This window comes from Sinocyclocheilus rhinocerous, unplaced genomic scaffold (genome assembly GCF_001515625.1).
Source record: "Sinocyclocheilus rhinocerous isolate Xijiao unplaced genomic scaffold, SAMN03320098_v1.1 C36731866, whole genome shotgun sequence".
In the NCBI taxonomy this organism is placed as follows: Eukaryota; Metazoa; Chordata; class Actinopteri; order Cypriniformes; family Cyprinidae; genus Sinocyclocheilus; species Sinocyclocheilus rhinocerous.
Window position 1 is genome coordinate 1 of NW_015785399.1, and position 1,627 is coordinate 1,627.

The window sequence follows — 1,627 nt, forward strand, 5'->3', positions numbered from 1 at the left end:
GCCGACGACGGAGGCAGAAAGTCACCAAAATGGACAGGGTGAGAAACATTGAGGAAAAAGTACAAATCTCTACATATTAGTGTTTGATCTGTACTAATCTTTTGTATGTTCTTTTGACAGTCCTCATCCTTCAGTAGTATTACAGACTCCACAATGAGTCTCAACATTATCACTGTCACTCTCAACATGGGTAAGAACTTATTCACTAGTTCATTCCCTTCTTTTTCTCCATCATCCAGCCCTGTGCCATCTCCCTTTTCTCTTATCTGTCCACTCCACCTGCTTAATAAACCGAACCTCCTGTTTTTCAAGGTCTAGTGTGCACAGTGTGCTCTAAATATAGATGAACACGTCATTTGGAAACAGCCTGATCTCTTTTTCTCACAGAGAAGTACAACTTCCTGGGCATCAGTATAGTGGGTCAGAGTAATGACAGAGGAGATGGAGGCATCTATATTGGCTCCATTATGAAAGGTGGCGCGGTGGCGGCTGACGGCAGGATTGAGCCTGGAGACATGCTGTTACAGGTATAATAGTCAGCAGTCTGAATCAGTCTGATCAAGAGACTGATCTAATGTGCTTTTAGGAAGATAAAAAAAAAAAAAGTGCATTCAAGTAATTGCCAGTATCCACAATGTTACTCACAGGGAAATTCTGTCACCATTTACTCACCCTCATGTTATTCCATTAGGTAAATACCACTTAAATGTTATAACCAGGAAAGTCGTCTTGAATATATCCTCATTGTCATTGCGTGAATAAGTTTACGCAATATAAATTTAATAGATAATTTACAATTAACTAACAATGATTCCATTAACAGAACTGAAACTGGCCTGTTATTGTAAGTCTCTTCTCTTTTTAGTTTGTAAATGCACTTATCAATTGTCAAGTTTTAGTTGGGTCACTTCCCTGTTTTGTTGACTTATTGTGTTCTACTCCCTTTCCTTCCTGCTGAAGGACCTTTTGGTGTCATTGGCCACAAAGGACAGAATGGTGCTTTCAAGTCTTTTGTCATTTATTTACATAACAGTGGGGCTTTCCTCAACCCAGTGATCTGATTTAGAAACAATAAGGGTTAGATGACCCTGTGTTATTAGGTGAATTTTGCAGAATGATGTCCAAGTGACCATAAAACATCACATATGTAAACAAACAGGCAGTTTGGTAGACTGAGAAACTGACTCGTTTATTTGTTTTCAAGAATTAATTCACCTAAAAGTCATTATTTACTCACCAATTTGTTCCAAACTGATTTGAATTTCTTTCTTGTGTGAAACATAAAAAGAGATATTTTGATAATATCCCAGTCATCCTTTTTCATGCAGTTACAATGAATTTGTAGTAAAAATGCACTAAAAGAAGTCCATATTACTTGATTCACTATTCTATATACTAGCCTTATGTGAGTTTTTTTAAGTTGCTGTTGAATTACATTTTGGTCTGTTTGTCACACATAGCTATCAGACTTCAAAATATAGTGCATATAAGTAATTTATTCTACTTTTATGAGACCTTTATGCAGCTTCTTAGTCATTTTGGAGCTTGACAGACCTAGTTTTCATTCACTTTCTTTTTATTGAAAAGAGTGGCCAGGATTCTCTTCAGATATTCACCTTTTATGCTC

At 36.7% G+C, this 1,627-nt stretch overlaps 1 protein-coding gene across 1 annotated transcript; it reads left to right on the top strand.

The window, feature by feature from the left end:
• Positions 1–6: 6 nt before the first annotated feature.
• LOC107736483 (segment polarity protein dishevelled homolog DVL-3-like) lies at positions 7–666 on the top strand. The gene is made up of 3 exons (XM_016547883.1): positions 7–38; positions 121–190; positions 388–666. Exons 1-3 carry the CDS (start codon positions 30–32, stop codon positions 531–533), a joined length of 225 nt encoding a protein of 74 aa, XP_016403369.1. The 5' UTR covers positions 7–29; the 3' UTR covers positions 534–666.
• Positions 667–1,627: the final 961 nt, after the last annotated feature.